This window comes from Syngnathus floridae, chromosome 1, assembly GCF_059516105.1.
Source record: "Syngnathus floridae isolate MCC-2025c chromosome 1, RoL_Sflo_1.0, whole genome shotgun sequence".
Lineage (NCBI taxonomy): Eukaryota > Metazoa > Chordata > Actinopteri > Syngnathiformes > Syngnathidae > Syngnathus > Syngnathus floridae.
The window spans coordinates 5,782,195-5,801,849 of record NC_142413.1 but is presented as its reverse complement, the minus strand read 5'-3'; the positions used below and the strand labels follow the sequence as shown (position 1 = coordinate 5,801,849).

Here is a 19,655-nt window from a genome sequence, read left to right as displayed (position 1 = left end):
TCTTATATTTGCAACAAAAAGCGTTATAAGATAGGAAATTTCCCACAGTGGAGACTCCACCTGATCGACCTCACAGTGGAGGTCTCAAGTCAGGTGCCTCTCTCACAACACTTGCAAATATCCTCCTCAGTTTTTGTTTTTTGTTGCAAACAAAATAGGCAGGCTTGGAAGAACCGACGGTTCGGGCACTTGGCAACCTGTTCTAGAAAGTATGCCAGACAGGAGGGTCTGCTTTGCCAGGCATAGTATAAGTGCAACTCAGCTATGTCTGCCATCCACTGGTGAATGGTGATAGTAAAACATATAATCACAGCCCATGCATAATTGCAGTCTGGCACCAGCAAATTTGCAGGATGCGCGTCGTACGGTCACTGAGTAACACTCCAGCACAGTAGGTGGCGCTAACGTTCAGAAAATTACAGTCCCCTCTAAAAGCGTTGTGATGGACAAAATGCTTTTGTAGACTTTACAATTCGTTCTGCTGCTTCCATCATTGCAGCCTTGAAAAAGCAGTTGCATATTTAGTCACAATATTCCCTCAATATTGCTAATAAATTATTTTTCCAACTTACTTCACCTTGCTATTCGGCACAATGCAGTCGCATCCTTTGTCTTTTGGTTTTCCTTCCGTTCTCACACTTTTCATTTAATTTAATGAACTGCACAACAACAAAGTTTTTTTTTATTTTGTTGCAAAGGCCTGTGATTGGTTGTAGCTTGGAGGCCAAAAGCGATCAAAATATTAAGATTGTAAAGTACACTGAAACCTAGTCGCTAATCACACAAGTCAAACCGTCGTATGAGATGATGTACTAAGAAGACATCATGAAAGATGAAGAAAAGATCAATAAAATGTCACGATACAACAAAAGAAAATGGCCATCTTCCGAGGAATAAAACTACACTAATGTCTGCCCACCATTAAAAGAGTAAGATGAGCAAAGTCTGAACTATCCCAAAACCAAACAAATTATTTTGTCTGTTCCTATTAAAACAAGTCAGAACATTAAGAACGAAAAGAACAAGTCGCAAGTGAAAATCATAAAAGTGATCATCCATCACATAAGCAATTAAAACATAATTAAAGCAATTCAAATAACAGAACTGTCATAGCATGCCGAAAAACAATCAACTGTTGAACGTCATAAAAGCAAAATAAGAAATCGTCCCCACGGTTCAAAAGTAGCCCGATTGAACATAATGGTGGGAATTTTTTGACAATACATTGTCATAAGCGTGCTGCTGCTGCGCACACGCGCTTGAGACGTGGAGCATGCAAACGGCTTGGAATTGACAAGGACATTTTCAAGCGTTCCGAATTTCCGACGGCGTCGACAAAAAACAGTTTTCAAATTTGTTTGCATCCATGACGATGGAACGTTTTGGGGTGGTAGGAGCTATTGTGTTGCAAGACCATCTTTCTCTTTAATTGGATAGCTGGTGGGGGTAATGGACCCATGCATGCTGCTGTTGTTGCGTGGATTTTATTTATCCGGCCAACATTGCCGCAGAAAATTCCATTTCACTTGTCTTAAAATGATTATTTACGTTTCCATTAGCATTATTCCAGTTTTTGGGCTATTTTTGTTAGTGAGTGCATCGTGAGGCATTTCAAATGTTGAATTCATGCTTGGGCTCAATAAGAGATGAAAATGTCTCATTTGATGGATGCAGGATGAGGAGTTTGCTGGTTCGCTCCTTGGAATTCCGCTCACATGCAGTCTCCGAGGAAGAGGAGTGTGCACGCAGGGTGGATACTGGCCCGCTCCAGTGAGTCCAGTTGGCTCCTCTCGTTGGTTCGACGCGGACAACTGGTAGGGGCGGGGCTACAGTGCCACGATCAACCGCGGAGGACGTCGCTCGTCGTCTCTTCATCAGCGGAAGCAGCCTCCACCATCCGCGACCTCCACCATCCAAGGACGTACGGCTCGACTCGACGCGGCACCGAGCCCTCATCCTTCGGTAAGAGCCCGCGTTAAGGTTTATCTCAGGGAGGGGGGGTGGGAGCGTAGTCCGTCGAACGTCCGATTAGGCCCGCCGTGTCCCATTTGTGAAACAGTCGGCCGGATTTGTGCACAGCTCCATCGTCGTACATAGCGTCCGATGCTCTGGAATCCCCCCATATCCACCCCCACGCGAAGGTAACATATTTCGACGCTTTGACGACATATTCGACTGGGGTTGTAAGTGGAGACGCTCCGCTATTTTATGCCGAGGATGCTGCCGATACGGTCAACCTGTGCAATCAACATTTAAAAGTGCTCATGGAAAATCGCCTATGTCACTTTGAATCCTGCTTCAGGATGAATGGCCTCGTTATTTGCATGTTTCTTATTGCCATAGGGATGGGAGCAAGTCAAGATCGCGCAGGGAAAAATGCTGATGATGCCATTTGGCTTGCATTGACGTTTTGGAGGGAACACAAGTGTCGATAAGAAAAAAATCATTAGTGTCAGGCAGCATGTTCAAGCATCAACTGCAGTTAATTGTAGTTGTGTAGTTTAACAGCATTTCTGCTGTTGTGTTCTTTGCACACTTAAATCCTATATGAGCGTAGCCGCCATCCCGTTCCATCCCACATAACTCAATTGCCATTTGTCGTGACGTCACGAGCCGCAACGTGAAGCAGTGCCGACGTGGTATCCATCACTTCGTCTTTTTTTGCAAAAAATTGTTAAAGCAGCGTGTCCTGATTGGCTATTGTTATCCACCAAGCATTTTTTTTCAAGAACCCCTGTACAAATGAAAGAAAGCGGCTCAAAATAGCAACTCGATGGATTCTTGTTCGTTTCTGGGCATGAGACTTTTTTGTGCGTCTACTCATTTTAGACATGCCTACAAAAGTTCATGTTGAAAAATCAAACTGGCTTTGTGGAGTGAATTTAAAGTAAAATATTCAGCATACATTTCTATTCGTTACTCAATGAGCAAAAGCACAAGAATCATTTCTGCAATTTTCTTGAGTTCATGTAGTTAACATTTGCGAGGAATTCTATTGGAAAAGTTTGCAGTCGCTGCCAAAAATAACTTTCAAGATGGCTGACTTGCTGTGCCTTGACTCCCTGGTTCCTTGAGACTTTTTTGTCTCTTTTTGTGATAGACAACCACATTTCTTGTCGCGGGCCTGGATTCTCAAAGTTTTGATGAGCTGCATTGTTAGCGTTTCATGTCTTCAATCTTCGTTGCTATGCCCTGCCCACACACTGCAACGACAGCCCAATTTAACCTCGCCCAAACATTTAGTACTTCAAATGATTGGATTATGTGTTTAATCGAGGCTACACGAGCGCTGGAAGAGGTCAGGACCAGTGTGGATGAGGACAGACCTTGACTTCGTCATGGGCGGCCTTAGGACAGCAGTCTTAGCACCGTGTCATTGGCAACTTGAAAGATGTGAAGAGAACAGGATACTTTCCCTTCAAAGCGCGGGACCTCAACGAAGGGGCGAGCGTTCCCCTGTCAAATGAAGAAAGACAGAGAGCGAGAGCCAGAGCGAGACAATGTGAGCTGATGCCTTCTGACAGTCTGGTATTCGCGATTGAAAGAGTGTATTAATCATGGAAGGGAGAGGCAAAATGGACAAACACAACACAAAGCCGCCCTTTCATGAACACCTTTCCTCCAGCTATCATCACACACTTCCTATGCAAAAGATATTTGGTGAATGAAAACCAGCTAGCACGAGATAGCCGCTCATTACCTGGTGCGCCATTTGAGCTCTTTCAATTGTTTGTGCTGCTCAAAAGAAATCTTTAGTTTTATGGAGGCTATCCTAAAGTAATTTTAGGTCTTTTTGAAATTTATAAAAATGCTGCAAAACAGGAGTGTCAAATACATTTTTGTCGTGGGCCGAATTGTCGTTAGTTTCCTTTGAAGGGCCATTATGACTGCCAACGCCTTATATTGTGTAGGCCACACAACAAACTGATGAATGATTAGTTTTGAAACCAGAGAGTAGTAAAAACTGTTCAAATATTTTAAAAACTTAAATGGTAAGAAAACAATTGCTAGTAATATCTCTATTTGTTTAAAAGGTCAACTCAATTTTCAATTTAGTACTGACACAACGTCGATGCACAATGTGTCGTCGCGGGGCCACATAAGATGACGTGACGGGCCGTATCTGGCCCCCGGGCCTTGAGTTTGACACCTGTGCTGTAAAACAATTGGAAAGGGCTTGTCAGGCTCTTTGTGATGAAAAGCCAAACAATGTTTGTGTTGTGTATTGGCACTGGGACCCTTTTGGGTGACATATTTGGCTCAGAACGTCAAAGATTAGATTGAACGGCTCATAGCGACTGGACGCCAAGAAAGAAGAGACCACCGTGTTTGGACACAGGAGAGCGGACAGCGTGTCATTTCTTTAAATTTTATTCCTCAAATACAACACCATGAGGCCTTTCTTTTTGACGTCTTATTTATTCCACTCAGCAAAGCAATACAAACAGCGGGAGGAGTGGGATAATCCCACCACTACCCATCCCCCCCATACTATCCTCTCCCCACTTTGACCCTGCTTTGATAACAGGAAACATTTGCGCCCACAGCGTTCCGCCTGCTTTGTCCTCAACAGGCCAGGAAAACATTCGGAGGAGTACCAAAAATAATTTATCGCTTCAATTAAATCAGAATAAGTTAAGCGGAAAAGGCTTTTCTTCAAATCCACCGAGATGTTTGAAGTCTGGATTGCCATGAATCCATATCGTCCGAGCTCCAGAATGTCCGCAAAGGCATTTTGCGTCAGGAAAGCCAGGAAGCTTTTACTCATGGAGGTAAGGCCATCCACTCTCATGACACGTGCCACGTAAAAGTGCTAAGTGTGTGGAGAATGACGCTTGGTTTTTCCTCGCAGAGGGACGAGGCGCAAGACTTTGGACCCGGGTGACTTCTGTGGCGGCGTTCTGTAGACAACATGTTGGACCGTACGTGCAGAAAAGGCTGATATTGGCATCTTCTAGACTCAAACACGGCTTGTTCACTCTTGCTTCGAGTTTCACGTGTCTGTCAGCCTCAATATTTGGTGGAGGGACTTCTTTAGTTGTTGAGCGTGTGTGTGTGTACGTGTGTGTATGTGTGTGTGTATGAGGCGTCACCGTCCAACTCGAACGGTAACGACTCAAACTACAGAAGAGCTTGGCCATTTACCAAGACATGAGCATGTACGTATAAAACGATACGTTAGAGTTACGTCTAAAATGGTTTACGACACGCGGACTTTTTTTTTTTTTTTTTCCCCAACTAATCCTGTTGCGGTGACTGTGTGTGTGTCACTGGTTCGTTCCAGGTTTAGCTACAGTATGTGCAAGTAGTAGCAACAACGTGGAGCCTTTGGATGGGCGCAGGATCCGCCATGACTCCTTTTTGGTGTCCGTGTTCTCAAGCACCTTCCGGACAGGATAATCCCAGCCTGAACATGGTGTGTTCCTTCTCACGTTTTGCTGCAGAGGTTTGGCGAGGCATAATAAAAAAAAACCCGCAAAAGTCAGTTCTAGCTGATTGGGCCTTTAAAGTGGAAAAAAAACATCAATCAACTGACAAATGCAAATAGAGTCAATTTCGGTCAATGGGAAAACAGGGAGCACGTTTTGCCAGCAGTTAGCCTAGCGTGTAAAATGGACACTGTACGGCGCTCGGGGATGTGGGAGCCCTCGTTAACGTGTTTTTCTTGAACATCTTTCTTCCGCTCGCTGTGTTCTCAGGCCTTCACTGGACCCTCCAGTTTGTCCTTTCCCGAAGAGAGGAACGGAGTGATTTATTGCCGTTCGTTGTCTTTGGACAATGGCCCACTCTAAAGCTCCGTCAGTCTGTTGGCACTGTTGATTTACAAATCCGTGTGTAGCTTTTTGGCCCATTGGCCCGCTGATCTAATTGTGTTGGTTGCCATGAACAAAAGTGGAATGCAAGGCCTTCTTGTTGGCACTGCCTGTCGTCATACTCATACAACACGTACATGAAATCGCCGTTAACAATTGGATGTAAAACTGCCGAGATTGTATCCTCAGTCCTCCCTTGTTACTTTTCAAATGTACCACAATGTCTTTTTTTAACCTGATTAAAAACACGACTTTTAGCGTTTATTTTTGTCTGTTTTGTTTCTTTTTGTTTGCACTGTTGTGAGCCTCTTTTTCGGTCAGCGCCTCGGTTTCTCGCCTTATTTCGGAGAGAATGAACGCAGCAGGTGTTGTTACGCGTTGTCGCCGCTCTGACCAAATTGATCCAACGTAAGCTTTTTGCCTTCGCTTGTTGTCTCATCAGTTGTTTCATGATGAAGATTGACAACAGCCTGAGCGCGCCCCAGCTGTCCGAGTCCTTGTCCCAGGCCGGCCTTCAGTTCACCGTGGCCACCGAGGAGGACTTTGACGACATCATGGCCATGAGCCAGGACATCTACGGAGGCCTGGACTACCTGCCCACCAGGTACAGCAGCTGGCTGCAGGAAACCAACCGCACAGTCATCCTGGCACGCAAACAGGGAAAAGTGGTACGTCATACTCGCCGGGCGGCCTTCCCCACCTCATGTGAAACGAGTCAGCTGTGCTCAAACGTTATAAATAGCCAGAGAAAACAATATTTGATTTACTTTGTCAGTCAACGTCGTTTGATTGGATTTGAAGGATAGTTCCATCTTTTTTTTGTTTGTTTTTGTTCTGACCCTGAGCTCTAAACCACCCAAAGCATTGACGACAAGAGCCTTTCACGATTTTATCATGTTCCTGAAAGATCGCCCTGGAGTCGGTATGCGTGATCGACGAAGGCGAGACCATGCTAGTAGAGGGCCTCCGCGTGGCCCCCCAGGAAAGGGGCAAGGGCGTGGCGGGGGTTCTGCTGCGCTTTTGCTCTGAGCTGGTCAAGTCCAAATACCCCGAAGTAAAGGTCAGCCGCCTGACCCGCGACGATCAGCTGGGTCCCAAGGATTTCCAGAAGTATCGCATCATAACCAAGCAGGTACGGCGGCTGCCGATCCACACGAGGTCCCGTCCGGCTCGGATGCTAGCGCGGCTTTCCTCTCCGCAGGGCATCCTACTGGTGCGCTTCCGAGCCGAGGAACTCAATCGCCGACTCACTGACCTCGGCCACGGGGAAACCCAGCCGGCGTCCGCATCCTTCCCAAATGCGCCTCCAATTCGTTTGGACCAGGGCGCCGTCCTTCGGCTCTTTCTGACGAGCGACCTGATGCGGGGGGTCCTCCCGAATGCCACCATCATTCAAGACTGGCAGCCTTTCAAGCCTGTGCCCGGGAACATGGCCATCTTGATGAAGAAGGATATTGACTGGATGGTGGATGACGCGTCAAAGCCGAGCGTGGGGAGCCTGTGTACCTTTCCCTTTAGGGTCCCTATCGGAGAGGACTGGTATGCAGCTTTTCGAGGCGGCGTCCTATCAACATTACGGTTCAGTCCACTGACTCCCGCTTTGTTTCCCACCAGGTACTACCTGAACATCGACATGTTCGGCAAAGACCTGGATCTGGTGCGCCAGCAGTTCTTGAGCCACCTGCAGCGTCACACGGCCACTTTGAAGGGTCACGTCATGTGCCAGATGTTCCTGGACCCGCCCCTGTGGAAACCCATGGCCGATTTTTGCCGCCACGCCCTGAGCGTGGAGCTGGTGAAAGAATACACGGAGCAATGCGTGGTGGAGGCTGACGTCATGTAGTCGGGAAGGATGAGGGAACGGACACGGCCAGATTGTGGTGTGGAGGGGATGGAAACCAAACCGACTAACTCTACTAGAAAAGCACCACAAGTCTACGCCCCCCTTGTGTTACCATAAGCAGTATTTGATGTCTTTTTGCTTTTTTTTTCCAGAGCAAGTGGATGATTGAGCGGTTGATTGATTGTTGTCATATTCCAGATACTACATCCCAGCACAACCTTATAGTCTCACAGCCGTGCATTGAGGCCCAGATGGTATCTCCAAATCACTGGAATCGGCTTACAAGTACGCGCACAAGTCTGAAGGCACTTTAAATTCCCTTTCAAGAGAATCCTCCCCCCCCCCCACCCCACCCCACCCCGCTAAAACAATAACAGCATGGACCAGCGTGGTAATGTTGTCTAGATCGGCGCTCCTGAACCTTTGCCCAATTGCGTAACCAAGCGAGGCAAAGCCACCCAGCGAGACCAACGTGTTGAGGTTGCCCTGCGGGTCGTCGGTGGTACCAGCAAGATTCCAGCTGGTCACCAACATTCACCAGCTCCTGGTGGGGCCTCAGCAACATGTTGACCCTGCTGGGCGGCTTGATTGAAGGTTCGGCTGTTGAATTCCAGTTTTGTTGCACCCTTTGACATTTCTGGTGACATCAGCACGGGAACGCAACAAAACCATGCTGGCGTTCTGTGTTTTTGTAGGGACACCAACTACTGAGATCAAAATGACATTCCTTATCAGCTGCTTAACTGCTCTTTACTGTAAATAGATGTAACACAAGTATGTTACTAATTCACTAGTTTTTTGAGATGTGTGTCAAATAAGTTTTTGTTTGTTTGAAGGTGGCTACTCTGGCGCCAAACTAAATGCTTGAAAAGTGTGCTAAGATGGTGAATGACGTTCGAGTTACTAATACCTCATAAGGGTCATTTCCAAAGCACCCTGACAACAATAACGGCAAAGAATTTTCCGTTGTAAGGTTCAGCCTGGTATTTCAAATCGATCATATGACATACGGTTGTAACACAGGACCTCAGTGGTCATGAGAATAGAAATATTTTCCATGGTTATCTTTTGATTCTTGACCTCTGGTCATAAAGTGTCAATGACAAAACGCATACAGAAATTCTGTAGTCCACTCCAAGCTTTTCATTCCAATGCTCAAAATGATATTTGTGGCGCAAGATACAATTACGTTCAGAAGTTTTGTTCCTTCCATCTTTCATAAAGTTAGTTTTAACCAAAGAAGTTCACGAATCATCTAAAGAACCTACTCAAAGTTCTAGACACGAAATCCGGGGTCACCGACATGGTCATTCCTCAATAACCACACGAGGCTTGCGCTAATGCTATCTCACTACTGCTGAGACGTTGTGATTTCTTAGGAATAGTGCTGCATATTGATATGTTTCCTGCATTTTCAAATCATCATTGATCATGATTGTAAGTGCCATACATCTCTCAAATATTTTCTCAATCCTAATCAAATATGAAACCTGGCAGAAAGGTTTCATTCAAACACTGAGCCTTTTCGTAGGTCCAAACTGCACTTTGCTCATGCTAATAATTGTCCACCCTGACTATTAGTTGGACTCTGTATGTGTATTTTTAAGCAAGCCATTGCATTGTCATGCACTTTTGTGGTCAGTGGCAATAATGTTGGAGTAGCATCCTTACCTACAACTTGTCATCAAGCAGCAGTGCAGAGCAATCCTAAAGAAACGAGAGGCAGATTATGTCAGGACTGACGCGCGTACATTATACATAAGCGATACATGCTGTCTATTTTTGGAAGGAAATTTTTAACGAGATCATACAGGCAAAAGAAATGTCACGCAAACTACCGCCGCTCTTTATAACATAGTGAACATAGAATTATGTCTTGTGTATACTACTCGTGTCTTTTTAGTGATAATGTGGATGATGCCTTGCTAAAAAAAAAAAAAAGTGTGAATTTTGGAAAGGGGTGCGTGCATGAGCAAAGCGTCATTCCTCATTTAAGTGTTTGTAAAGATGACTAGAATCTCTGTTTTCTTTCAGCATTTACATTCAACCGATGATATAGCCACCAGCATCATGGCGTTCAATGCTGCTCAAGTCACCCATCACTTTAGTTTGGTAGAGTCATGTAAAATTTGAATTTTGGTTTCATGTTCACCGTCTTGAAATAAACCCCCGTCTCATCCTTTTTGGTGTGAAGCACAGTTGAACTTTGTTTTGTTTTTAGCCATTATGAACAAGCTGTTCGTTTAAGCTTCAATGGCTGTGTTGATGTTCGTTACGTAATGGTGTGTGCGTGTGTGTGGAGTGGGGCTGTACACACACGCACACACACAAACACACTCACGTGCTCACACACACTAAGGAATGCAGGGGAGGTGCGTCCTGAAGTGCAAAAAGCAAATCGCGACCAAGTCCGGGAGACAAGGCACAAGGACCCTAACACAACCTGGTAAGTACTTGAGCCGTGTACGCGTACTTAATTTAAGGTCAGCAATTGTCTTCTTAGGCACACATGAGTAGAGGAAGAGCTTGAGTTCCAAGTATCTCCACCACGCCAGTGTACTAAATACATAAATGCATCCTCAGATTGAAGGCTACACCGTAACCGTGGTAACAGGTACATGGAAACACTCCGGGATCTTCTCGGTTACGGGTCCCATGATGCAGAGCTCATTCCCTACCAGAACCATCCTGGACAAAAAAAACTCAAGGTCCGCTCAACGTGGCTTCATCTTGTGAGTTTCAGGACCATAAAATAACACCAACACAGATTGAGTTGGACATTGAATGAAACAGCATTTGGGTTAATGTAGAGATTTATTGGTCATTTCTATATTCCTCCATATTGATCTGCATGCACTTCAGCTCCTGGCCCCTCATGGGCGCTACATTTTGGGGGCGCACTCCACCCATCTCTGCAGATGGCATCTGAATTTCAGGCCCCCCGAGTGAGCCTCGAAGTATAAAAGGAACGGTCCACCTTGCTGGCAGTTGTCATTTTCACAAGCAGCAGAGTTCAGCGTGCTGCGTCGTCAAACAATGGACATGGTCGCGTCCTGTACTGGCCCCGACTCTTGTCTGTCGTAGTTTGACTGGCGCGCAAATGTCCATCACGTGGCACCTGGGACGAGTGCAACAGGAAGCTGTCCATGCTTGACGTTTCTTGTGCCTAGATTCCCTAGAGAGAGGAGCACTTCACCGAGGGGCGAAGGAAAGAGCTGATAGGTACTTTGCAAAAGCGCTCAGATTGAAGACCACATCCTGAATCAGAATGAAGGGCAGGAGCTCGCGTATCTCTTCCACCTTCCCAGCATCACCATATAGAAAAGCATGATTTCCGTGGACCATCATTAAAAACAACAGCATTGCTTTGCCATACTCTTTTTTTTTTTTATACAAAGAAATAAATAGAATTAGTAGAAAGAGCCTTCTCTCTCTGTCTCTATCTCTGTCTCTTTCAGTGGTGATGGCGTTGAATGTTGATCAGTCGCTGTCCTTCTACCTCTCGTTGCCAACAACTCCGGATCTCTTGCCCTACTTCCAAATCGAAGTGACTTTCTTCAAGATAGATTTGATGGCTGGTTCTGTGGCTTTGCCGTCTGAGGCCACGCTGTCAGTAGGGCCGGGTGAACAGCGGCAATCCAAAAGACCTGGCAGAATCTTCTTGGCCCGTCTCATTTTCCACCTCTTCCACAGTGACTTTCGCTTGGAATCCAGTCCCTCCGGCGGCGCGGGGCCTTTCAGACACGTATCGGATAAATGCTTCCTGGTCATGGCGTCTTCTAATAACTGGTAGCTGGTGAAAGATGTGAGTGAGGTGGAAGCGCTCCTCAGCGAGTCTCGCGGACCCACCTGCGAAGTATCAATCTCCCGTTTTGCGCAATTGTTGGCGCTTTGGAGGGATTCTGTGGAACCTCTGTCAGGGACGTAGACACGGACTGCATCGCATATGCCCTGTTTGAGGGAATTTTCTAATTTTTTGGAAAACTCCTCTCGGAAAATGTTCTCAAAAATACTGTAGATGTTTTGTTCCGATCCGTCTTCCTCCGACTGGAGCGGATTTATCTCACTGGCCTGGTCGTCATCCGTCTCTACGAGTTTCACTTTATTCTCTGAAATGGACGACCTGCGGCTGGATTTGCAGGACGGTACTTTTGGGGTACGTGGCGTTCCAGTTTGGGCCTTCCTGGGAGTGGCTTTAGCTGAGGAGATGGGATCGGAAGATCCTACCATCCGGCGGGGTGAAAATGGAGTGGAAATAACAGAAGCGGATTTGGCCTCAATGCTCAACTTTTCTCCTGCCACGTCTTTCATGACATGTGCAGATTTTTCAACAGTCTTGATGCACGGAGAAGCTTCTGGGGAAGCCACGACCTCACTGTCATGCTTGGAGTCCACCTCAGTAGTGCTCGCTTCCTCCTCGCACCCTTCCACCGTCTCCTCCTCCTCATTGCCATTTTTTCTGTTCGAAATATCTCGACGTCCGCTTTTTTTGCCACTCTTTCCTTTACCTCGCTTTCGCCTCTTCCTGCACGAGCGATACCTGCACATGGACCTCACTTTTTTAGCAATGGATTTGCCGGCTGTTTTGGTGACTTTCCTGGCGGAGCCGATGGATTTGACAACAGGCTGAAATACTTGGTTGATGATCATTTTGGCCTTCTCAATAATGGGAGAAGAAGTGACAGGAGAGGGAACCGGGGAGGCGCCCAAAAGTCTGGAGGTGGACCAAGCCTCAATGGCAGAGCATGGTTTTACAGCTTCTTTGTCAGAGTACGACTCGGCATCGGAAATGTTCTCATCCGTGCTGTTTGGCTTCTCGGGACTAAATGGCGAAACCCGAGGGGTCAACTTCTTGTCGGCGGTGCGGGGCCTCGAAGGCACGTCGCTTTGGATAGTTTTTGTATTCCCGAGAGCGGATCTAGAGGTGGCGGGAGTCTTGTCCAGTCTGGCTGAAGAGGAAGCAGACGAATTTGTCTCCCCAGTCTCCTCCAATATGGGGGAGAGCCTGGGGGTCAATTGCATGTCAAATTGCAAATTGCCAAACTCGTCCATTACGGCCTCGTTGAACACCGCCGGGGTGAGACGATTGTCGTCTTTCCTGCCACCCTTAATCTTATTTCGAGGGGAGGCGGATGAACCGTCCTCCTCCTCAGACGGACGAGGAGCCCACTTCTGCTGTGCGCCTTCATCCGGCTCTTGGGCGTCCCGATCGCTCCGCGTCAACATTTTGACGACAGCTTTACTGGCAGAGTCAAAGGTGTCGACGACGGGTTGGATCACGTGGCTGATCATATTCATGGCCCTCCCGAGAATGGGAGATGACTGAGACGACAACGAGCCAGGGCCTTCTTCCTTTGTCACAGGGTCCAGCATGAAGTCTGCGCTGTTGAGATCGATCGTTGGCTCAGCAGACGCGAGGCGCTCCGAGAAGAAATCCCTTAGGTATTGTTTGATTTTCTGTTGGGTGACAAGGCCATATGACGACTCGTCAATGTAAGAGTTGGATGTGGAGCGCTCCTCCGCATCCCACAGGGCGATGAGCTGCCTCATTTTGGCGATGTCCGCAATGCTCTTCTCAACGATGCTCTTGATGAGCTTGTTGATCTTCTCATCCCTCTCTTTGGCCTTTAGGCTCGATACTTGGTTGACGTCCCCAAACATCCCCCGCTGGACGAAGAAGTCTTTGAGGCATTTCTGAGTGTTGAGAAGATCGTAAATCCCGAATGGCGTCGGGTGGAGAGTGCCGTCGCACATTTGGTTCTTTTCGTTGACTTTTCTCAGATGAGCCTTGTTCAAATTTGACGCCATCTTTCTTTTAGAATTTGATCGTAGCGTTGTTGTCGATTTTCAGTGGACAATCACAAACCTTTTCTTTCGCCTCTTTGATCTGAGCCAGCCAAAGGACATCAGAAGCATGACATCAGAACATTTTGTCACGGAAGCGTGACATCGACACCTTTTTGTCATCATAGCTTGATGACTCATAAGGTCGACTTGGTTCTGTTGAAATGCAAAGGCAGCATTTGTTTTTGTTTTTTTCAAGAAGGTGGGGATTTATCAACTTCAATGAGGACCAACACAAAAAGTCCCACTTGTGGCTTTTGTCTAGAAAGTATTTAATTTGAAACAGTGAGAGTTCATTCTCAAAATACTTTGTAGGTTTCCCTTGTAAAAATTAAACTGCAAAAATATCAAATTAACACAGACTATTCTTCTCTTTTTGTTTGAATGAAGAGGATCCCATTTGCTTTGGGAGCATACTTCTGCTAGCATTTTTGGACTAACCTGTTTATATTTAAGACATACGTACTCTATTCTAATTATTTCATATTTTATTCTAATTTTAATTAGAATTGTTATCATATTATGACACGAATGTCACGAGATTCCACACGTCTTTCTCAAACGAGTTAAATGTCTGACTAGATAAAACACCAAATACACGTTATATAATACACACTTTAGTGACCGACTCGTGTGAAAAATACACTCTTTTAGTGACGTCGTTTTCACGCGACGCTGACGTTTATTTATACCTGAACGTTGCGTTCAAGTGAAATCGACAAAACGAGTGGCTACAGCGGAACCACTTACAGTAAAGGTTAAGACGCATATTCCTGATAGCGGCGCACCTCTTAATCACGAACCGTACTCGCTTAAATATTTTGTTTAGCATTACTTAATCTAAAAGCTACAACAGTTGGCGTGGCTTCCAAATTTCCGGGGTTCCGCGAAGGTATCAGCCGACTTCATTCAGTTGGCGGACACGCTCTTGTTGTAAATTTCGCGGAGCTAAAAGCTTCTGCCTTACGATGCGCGGTCGGATTTATTTTCGCATGCCGAAGCTTTCGCTTTCGTGACCACGACACCTCAAGCACAACCGACCGCCGGCACACGGAAACCGTTCGTTGGCTGCTGATGATAGCTAGCTCCATTGTTGTTAGCATATTAGCTGCCATTGAAACCGCCCGCAAACAGTCAAACATGACTTCAGCTTCCACAAAAGTGAGTCTTTCAAAATGACAGGATAATGCACAGCTTTGAGGAGCGTGGGGACTATGATTACTGTTAAGAATTCATTAATGGCAGTGAACCGGGTAACCATAGCAACGGTGCTCACCTCTTTCCCTCCTCGTGTTTCTCCGGAATGAACCAGCATGCTTGTTTGATTGTTCTTCACGCAGGTTGGAGAAATCTTCTCAGCAGCCGGCGCTGCTTTCAGTCGACTGGGAGAACTCACCATGCAGCTTCACCCTATGGCCGAGGCCAACCCCACTAGGTCGGTCAAGCAATATTAGCCAATGTCTGGGAGCGGCTTGAATCCACGTGCCTTCTTGTCACCAGCGCGCACACAAAGAGTCCGGTCAAGCGCAAGCATGAAGACAACGCTCGATGCAGCTCCTCCGAAGGTATCCCGCCCAAGACCACCAAGAAATCTGCTGTGACATCGCCCGAAACCGGCGGCACCGCCGCTGCCGCCCAGCCCGGCATGCAAGTCAACCACCCCACCACCAAGAAGCGGAAGGCCTCGGGTGTGTTCGAGCGTGAGCACAAGTCTTGGAACTTGCCAGTAAACCGAATCATGTGCACGTGTGTTCAGATGTTACCCTGAGCGCCCTCAACGACTCGGATGTCAACAGCGACCTGGTGGACATTGAGGGACTGGGCCAAGCGTCCCCATCCAAAAAGCTCAATTTTGATCAAGGTGCTCGAAACCTCCATGACACATATGCATCTTTCACGACCAAAAATCCAAAAGTGGTTATGATCAAAGTTTGTCTCTCCACAGATACGTTGAACCTGGACTCAAACCTCATCATGAACTCCAATAACCTTCCTCTGCTGTCACGCTGACGTCATCACAGAAAGTGTGGCACCATCTGACACACGCACTGTATCATATTACACACGCCAGATTGCGTTGAAACTTCCACAGTGTTTTGGGAATAAAAGATCAAACTATTCTTAGGGCTGGAACAACACACATGTCGTCCTGCTTGTGCATTCGAAACACACACAACAAACATTTCAAAACACAATCGCCCAAATTATCCGCAGCACAAGTCAGCATTTATTATTGAATGTTGCGTTTTAGTCAAATGTTGAAATATTTTTTACATTTGTGAGTGTATAAGTGCTGTGAAGCAGATCATTTTAACATTCTCCAATGGAATTTACACAGACGACTACGTTTGAAGACTTGAAAAGCCCCTATGCACATAAATTCAGCAAAGTATAGGACAGAACGCCGTTTCTTACCTCGATGAATGTCTCCGGTTGAGAAAAGAAAGAAAAAAAGAACTGGAAGGCGGAAGCGGACTTTTTGGAAGTTGGGGGTGGCTATCGGTGACCCGTTCGAAAATGGCGCCGCGTCTCATTTGTAAACACAAAAGCCAAAGCATTAGGCGAGCACCTACAAACTCTCCACTTGTACTAAGATGTGCCAACTTGACGCTACTAACAAAATGTGGCGTCCGTCTGGAATAAAAACGCTCGTATGATTTTTAAACATTGTGTAATATTCATTTGGGCTTTCGTTTTTTCGAGTTTGTAGTGGGGTGCATGTCGGGAGATAGCGCCTCGCGGTTGACGTTTGATATTTCCCTTGGTGTCTCCCCCTGCCGGATGGGAATCATGTATGACAGCCACTCCACTTTCCGAACAACAAGTCAAAAGAACGAATAAAACATAAACAAGGGAAGAGTCGGACTGCCGCCTTTTCCTCGCCTGTTCGACCACTAGCCGCAAGAGGTCACTAGAAAAAGAATCAAGTGTCACAATCTGTCTGTCCCCCTTTTTCATGGAAAAGCTTATGAGCGTTTTGAATCATTTTCAGGCTTAAAAAGAAAAAGATCGTTGCTATATTCACATGTGTCATCACTAACAAATCCGTGTTATTTGATTAATAGAACATGATTAGTATGAATCAAATCAAGTCTGTTTCAAAGAAAAAGTCTCTGCATAGTGAGCGTAAAAGCAGCCGTCTTTGTGTTAGGTCAATAAGGCGCTTTTGCCGTGCCGGTGTACGTGTTCGTCTCCTTTCGCTACCATCCTCAAGGGCAGCAACGGCGCGGCGGGCGCAGGCGGCGGGCAGCATCCGCCCTTGTCTTTGGTGAGGAAGTAGAGGAGCGCGTTGAGCCAGGCGTTGAAGGACGCCAAGGGCCGAGTAATCTTGTAGCACATGGACACGGTGGTCATGGTTTGGCACGGGACGCCCTTGCTCACCTTGAGCAGCAGGAAGACGGTACGCGTCACGTGGAAGGGGAAGAAGCACAGGGCGAAGAGCAGCGTGATGGTGACGATGGTGCGGATGGACTTGCGCCTACGGCCGGCGTACGGCGAGTCTGCGCTAAGGAAGACGGAGACGCTGGCTCCGCCTTCCCTGCCGTCGCGTGGGCGAGAAGGCAGAGTCTTGAAGATGGTGACCACCACGTGCGAGTAGCACCAGGCGATGACGGAGAAGGGCACGAAGAAGCCCAGCAGGTGCAGGACCACGCCGTACGGCACGTAGTCGGAGAACTCTTGGTCGATGGCGTCGTCCCAGCAGTTGTCTACGCCGCCGCCGGCGCGGGCCGTGCGGGCGAAGCGGAAGATGGGGCAAGTGAGCGCGAAGACCACCGCCCACACCAGCACGCATGTGCACTTGACGGCTTTTTTGGTCTCCAAGGCGATGACCCGCATGGGGTGGCAGATGCCCATGTAGCGGTGCACTGAGATGCAGGTGAGGAAGAAGATGGAACAGTAGAGGTTGAAGTAGAAGAGGAAGCGCACCAGGCGGCACATGAAGTCCCCAAAGACCCAGCGGTCGCGCATGACGTAGCTGGCCACTAGGAAGGGCAGTGACAGGCCGTACATGAAGTCGGTGGAGGCCAGGTTGACCATGTAGATGAGCGAGGCGTTCCAGCGCTTGGTGCGGCGAAACGAGCGCAGCAGCACCACAGCGTTGAGTGACAGGCTGAAAACAAAGGTGAAGGAGTAGCAGGTGGGCAGGAAGATGTACTTGTACGACTCGTCAATGCTGCACAGCGGCAGGCTTCCGTTGTCGACGCCCGCCGGCGTCATGGCCGCCCCTGTCCTCGTCACCGGCCAACACTCACCTGGAAGGTAACCCAGGGTCACAGTCAGCGTCGGGCGGATTTAGTTTTCAAAGCTTGTGACTATTCCATCTTGATGTTTTGATTAAAGGGAGGGATCAGCAACAACAAAAAAATCTTTCAATATCTCACCTCAGTGTTCAGGTTCGATTCCACCTCCCACCCTTCCTGTGTAGAGTTTGCCTGTTCTCCCCATGCCCCCGTGGGTTTCCTCCCACATCCCCAAAATATGCTTGGTAGGCCAATTGGGCACTCCAAATTGCCCCTGTTTGTCTATGTGTGCCCTGTGATTGGCTGGAAACTGGTTTAGGGTGTCCCCTGCCTACTGCCCAATGACTGCTGGGATAAGCTCCAGCATGCCCACGATCCCCATGGGCACAAGCGGTAAAGAAAATGGATGGATGGAGTCGAAATGATTTGCTGCCATGATGTCGGCCAGACCTGGCCCTCAGGCCATAACTTTTGACTTGAGTCTACAAAATAATATTTTTTTTTTGTATCAGAAGAAATAAAAGAAAAATATCCCAGAGTGTGGGGGTGGGGGTGGGGGTAGGGGGGGAGGAGCACAATTGTTTGTTTTAATTGTCATTGTCGGTGGGGGGGGAGGAGCACAATTGTTTGTTTTAATTGTCATTGTCGGTTGCGGTTTTCATATCAATCAATGTTTATAAGAAATTGAACTTTTGTGATTTGGGTTTAAGGCCGCCTCTCCCCCACCTGCCCCGCCCCCTCCCCTTCTCTTCCGTTCCGTTGCTGACTGGGCTCTTTGCACAGCGCCCCTCACCTCCTGTTGTCTGTGCCCTCGGGTGTTTGCCTTCCTGCGGACGAGGGCACGCCGCTGCTGATTCAGTCTCTTCTCAGGCCATTAACTCAGCAATAAGTAACCACGCTCGCTCGCGTCACGCTACATGCTGTTGATCTTCCAAGAAATTCAAATGCGCTTTGCGTACTTGCCGCTCATTAGCCTGACCCACGACATCAACATCCGATTACAACTTCAATCATTTTACATGATAGGTTGGAGTCATCAGCGTTCATGTTTCAGTTGCGTGCGGCGAGGGAAACGGGTGTCCTGGCCGGTCCGCGCACATCACGACTACGTTAAAGAAGATGATGTGGTCAGAAAAGGGAAAAGATGTGAAATACGCTGTTTTTTTTTTTCTTTTTTTGTCAACGTAGCCGTGACATAAAGTCTCGTTTGGACGATTGAGGAATTAACTTTACAGCTGTTAGTGTTGGTGTGTGTGGGGCTCATAAATACCTGCATCACTGCACACACACGACGACTCCATATGGCGCCGCTGCTGACCTCGGCCCCATGGCAAAAACCCCAAGACGACAGCCACTGATCCAAAAGTGCAACAAACAATGGAAAAGACACACAACTGCTCACAGGCGGAAAAAGTTAGCGCCTTACTCCTCTTGTCTTCTTCTTGGCATGTTGCCATGGTGATGCAGCCCCTCCCTCGAGCCCTCTCTGTGTCATCCCCACTTGCCCACCTGCGCGCGCGCGAGAGAGAGAGAGAGAGAAAGCGACAGAGCGACAAAGAGAGGGAGAGCCCGACTGCTCATCTTGTTTTGAAGCCGAGCTAACTGACAGTTTGTCAAACATACGGCCCGTGGCCTGCCTGGGGGTCCAACCGGTATGCCAAGATAATATTTTTTCCCCCGAGAGGAAACCATAAGTGTAATTTTTCAATCCCAGCAACTGTTGTTTCTAATTTGCACTGTGGAATTTGGTATGACTTTAGAAACTATTTCCAAATGTCAGTCAACAGTCCTGAATTACTTTTTGGATTATTTGATTTAAATTGCATGGTTTTTTTTGTTGTTGTTGAGGAACTTGATTTGCAACAAGACAATCCACTATGAGTATTTTGTCATTATAATCATTGAGAAGAAGTC

General features: G+C 47.3%; 4 protein-coding genes across 8 annotated transcripts; 2 read left to right on the top strand and 2 right to left on the bottom strand.

The window, feature by feature from the left end:
* The first annotated feature begins 1,247 nt into the window (after window positions 1-1,247).
* On the top strand, window positions 1,248-9,838 carry nat16 (N-acetyltransferase 16). 5 transcript variants are annotated; one of them, XM_088374491.1, is made up of 8 exons: window positions 1,258-1,390; window positions 1,675-1,962; window positions 3,278-4,922; window positions 5,285-5,416; window positions 6,256-6,481; window positions 6,721-6,945; window positions 7,015-7,352; window positions 7,428-9,838. In XM_088374491.1, exons 5-8 carry the CDS (start codon window positions 6,263-6,265, stop codon window positions 7,654-7,656), a joined length of 1,011 nt encoding a protein of 336 aa, XP_088230617.1. In that variant the 5' UTR covers window positions 1,258-1,390; window positions 1,675-1,962; window positions 3,278-4,922; window positions 5,285-5,416; window positions 6,256-6,262; the 3' UTR covers window positions 7,657-9,838. The 5 variants fall into 5 exon arrangements, with proteins under 5 accessions (XP_088230631.1, XP_088230611.1, XP_088230617.1 ...); XM_088374485.1 differs by having other exon boundaries at window positions 1,250-1,962; XM_088374497.1 differs by lacking the exons at window positions 1,258-1,390; window positions 1,675-1,962 and having other exon boundaries at window positions 1,991-4,772; window positions 4,853-4,922.
* On the bottom strand, window positions 2,943-19,318 carry LOC148403655 (P2Y purinoceptor 3). The gene is made up of 4 exons (XM_088374460.1): window positions 19,012-19,318; window positions 15,916-17,753; window positions 9,328-9,363; window positions 2,943-3,456 (listed from the first exon to the last, which is right to left on the bottom strand). The coding sequence occupies exons 1-2, from the start codon at window positions 19,196-19,198 to the stop codon at window positions 16,648-16,650; spliced, it is 1,293 nt and encodes a 430-aa protein (XP_088230586.1). The 5' UTR covers window positions 19,199-19,318; the 3' UTR covers window positions 2,943-3,456; window positions 9,328-9,363; window positions 15,916-16,647.
* LOC148403657 (uncharacterized) lies at window positions 10,452-13,545 on the bottom strand. Its single transcript, XM_088374226.1, has one exon. It carries the CDS (start codon window positions 13,462-13,464, stop codon window positions 11,188-11,190), a length of 2,277 nt encoding a protein of 758 aa, XP_088230352.1. The 5' UTR covers window positions 13,465-13,545; the 3' UTR covers window positions 10,452-11,187.
* Window positions 14,356-15,638, top strand: LOC148403656 (BPTF-associated chromatin complex component 1). The gene is made up of 5 exons (XM_088374541.1): window positions 14,356-14,661; window positions 14,841-14,935; window positions 15,001-15,188; window positions 15,257-15,361; window positions 15,446-15,638. Exons 1-5 carry the CDS (start codon window positions 14,575-14,577, stop codon window positions 15,508-15,510), a joined length of 540 nt encoding a protein of 179 aa, XP_088230667.1. The 5' UTR covers window positions 14,356-14,574; the 3' UTR covers window positions 15,511-15,638.
* Window positions 19,319-19,655: the final 337 nt, after the last annotated feature.